General features: G+C 45.1%; 1 protein-coding gene across 1 annotated transcript; it reads right to left on the bottom strand.

The window, feature by feature from the left end:
* Positions 1-202: 202 nt before the first annotated feature.
* Positions 203-1,027, bottom strand: LOC120925080 (voltage-gated hydrogen channel 1-like). The gene has a single exon (XM_040335958.1). It carries the CDS (start codon positions 1,010-1,012, stop codon positions 248-250), a length of 765 nt encoding a protein of 254 aa, XP_040191892.1. The 5' UTR covers positions 1,013-1,027; the 3' UTR covers positions 203-247.
* Between the last annotated feature and the right edge of the window lie 1,763 nt (positions 1,028-2,790).

Below are 2,790 nucleotides of genomic sequence, written 5' to 3'. Positions count from 1 at the left end.
GATAAAGATCGGAGTGTACAGTAACACTGGCATAAAATAAACCATATTGAAGCAACAGAATAAGTTTGAATTTCAGATTAAAAGTAAAGAACAGAAAATAGTAATTATTGTAGCAAATACATTTCTTTAAATGAAAAAAAAAAGCAGCCAACATCTAGATGGAACAGACCAGTACAAGTTACACAATTTAAAAAAAAAAAAAGTGATTATATTACTATAATACAAGTCCAAGCAGGCCAAGAGACCCTCATTTCTTCGCCTGTTTCGTAATCATGCCTCGTGGTGGCGTTACTGGTCGGCTTGCATTGGGCTTCTTTTTCTCTGCAGGTTTTAAAATCTGGAAAGAAAAAAATGAATATCCATCTTCAACCACCTGCTGGGAACACTGCTGTTCCAGTTGAGATACTCTTTCCAGTAAAATCTCATTCTTGTCCTTGAATTTTTGGATTTTGTCTTCGGCTTGGAATGTCACTGACAAACTGAAGCCAAGTACAATCCTAACCACTCTCCATATCCTGAGTAAAATCAGCAGCCCGATTGCACGGAATAAATCTTCCCGTGTTAAGTAAATGACTTTGATAATGAAGGATACACCCACAATGGCTGCATCAAACACCTCACATTTATGGTGGAAAAATTCAACGCTGAAAGCAATTATTTTACACAAAATTTCCAACACGAACAAGGACACGATGGCCAAACTCATGTAGTGAAAGATCTTTGGTATAATATGGTCAACTTTGTCCACCAAGAGTTCCAAGTCGAGAAGGACTTCAATTAGCACAAATAAGGCATCCAGAATAACAAGGCACACAATGACAATTTGAAACTTGTGACAGCCAAAAAACCATTTTAGGGCATCCCGGAAAGTGTAGGACGAGTCCGACGTAAATGGATGAGGCGTTTCGGGTTTTTCTTCTGGCTCCGGCTGCTTCTCCTCATCTTCTTCATAATATGGTTTATTAATATGCTCGTCACCAACAAAGGTGAAATGCTTCAGGTACTTGGACATCTTGTGCTTAAATTACATACACATCACTCACCAAAAGTACAACAATGGCGGTTTTGTCGGGTCAAACATATGAGGAAAATACGCAGGCCGAATCCTCCACTTTCCTTTTTTCACAGCTACTTTTAATGTTTTATTTGTTTTTATATGCATGTTTGGTTTTAATTTTTTGTGGAATCTCTAGTTTTGACAGTGCATGCATCAGTGAGACTAGACTGTCCCTCTTATTCACATGTTGGAGCACACGCTGCGTGGAATAATGGACAGGGCCCTTGAGGCAGAACAGAGGGAGGAAGAGGAGGACTTCCTTACCTCTCAAGGCCCCCTTTATCCAGACAGTGGTCCTGCTTGCCTGCCTAACACAGAGGAAGAGGAGGAGGATTGTGTCAGTATGGAGGTGGAGCCTAGCACTCAGCATCAGCAGCAGTCTTCAAGGGATCAATTACTGTCACAAGGAACCCATGGACTTGTACGTGGCTGGGATGAGGTGGCTGCAGATCCTGTCATCCTCAGTGACCCAGAGGACTCTGCACCGAATGCCTCAGCAAACCTACGCTGCATGGCCTCCTTCATCCTGCAAAGCCTGCGTAAGGATCCTCGTATTCGTGGTATCAAGGAGAGGGATCATTACTGGCTGGCAACTCTCCTTGATCCACGTTACAAGAGTAAGGTTGCGGATCTTATCTTGCCATCGCAGAAGATGAAACATCTTCGGGAGGTCTTGCAGAATGGTCTGTGCAATGCGTTCCCAGAGACTGGGGGGTTACCAAATCCTGGTCCTGGACAAAGTGTTGCTGAGGCTTCGGTGAGTCACAGAAGGAGCGGTGGAGAAGGTGGCCGTCTGACCGATGCGTTCAGACAATTTTTTAGTCCGCAGCCCCAAGGTATGACCGGTTCCAGCAACCATCGCCAGCGTCTGTTTTTACATGGTGCTGGAATACCTAGGGGCAAGATCAGACTTGGACACCTTTTCCACCGAAAATCCTCTGGCTTACTGGGTCTTGAGGATGGATCACTGGCCAGAGCTTGCACAGTACGCAATTGAGCTACTGGCTTGTCCTGCGTACAGCGTTCTTTCAGAACGCACATTCAGTGCTGCTGGAGGCTTTGTGACCGATCACAGGGTGCGTCTCTCCACCGACTCCATTGATCGACTGACCTTCATAAAAATGAATCAGGCTTGGATCACCACCAGCTACCAAGCACCTGATGCTGATGTAACTGAATCATTTTTTTTGAAATGTCAGATCCCTTGGAGACTGCCTATGCTGATGCTGAGTGACTATCCTGTTATGCTTATTGAATATCCTTTTCTTCCTCTTGCTGATAGCTTGTAAGAACATTGTTGGTTCTGGGCACCGCCACCAGTGCCTAAGGCTCAATTTTTCTGCCCCTGTTTAACAGGGGCGTGTAATTACAATTTTTGATGCAATGCTTTGCAGCGGGCTCATTGCTGTGCTGCAACTAGAGTATCTGTGAGGGGTTGCAGTGTTGTGGCACCAGCACCAGTGGCTAAGGCCCAATTTTTTTGCCCCTTTTAAAAGGGGCATGTAATTACAATTTGTGATGCAATACTTTGCAGCAGGCTCTTTGCTGTGCTCCACAGACTGTGAACAGACTCCACAAACTGCGCTCCACAGACTGTGAACGCCGTTTTCACTCACGCGGTATCCCTTTATACACTGCGCATGCGTGAAGCTCCGCACGTTTCTCCGACCCCGGCGATCATTCTAGTACTTTCCCCGCCCCTTCTCGGTCGCTTAATGCAAAACAACATGGAG

The sequence above is a fragment of the Rana temporaria genome, chromosome 1 (genome assembly GCF_905171775.1).
Source record: "Rana temporaria chromosome 1, aRanTem1.1, whole genome shotgun sequence".
Taxonomy (NCBI): domain Eukaryota; kingdom Metazoa; phylum Chordata; class Amphibia; order Anura; family Ranidae; genus Rana; species Rana temporaria.
This window is presented reverse-complemented; position numbering and strand designations above follow the sequence as displayed.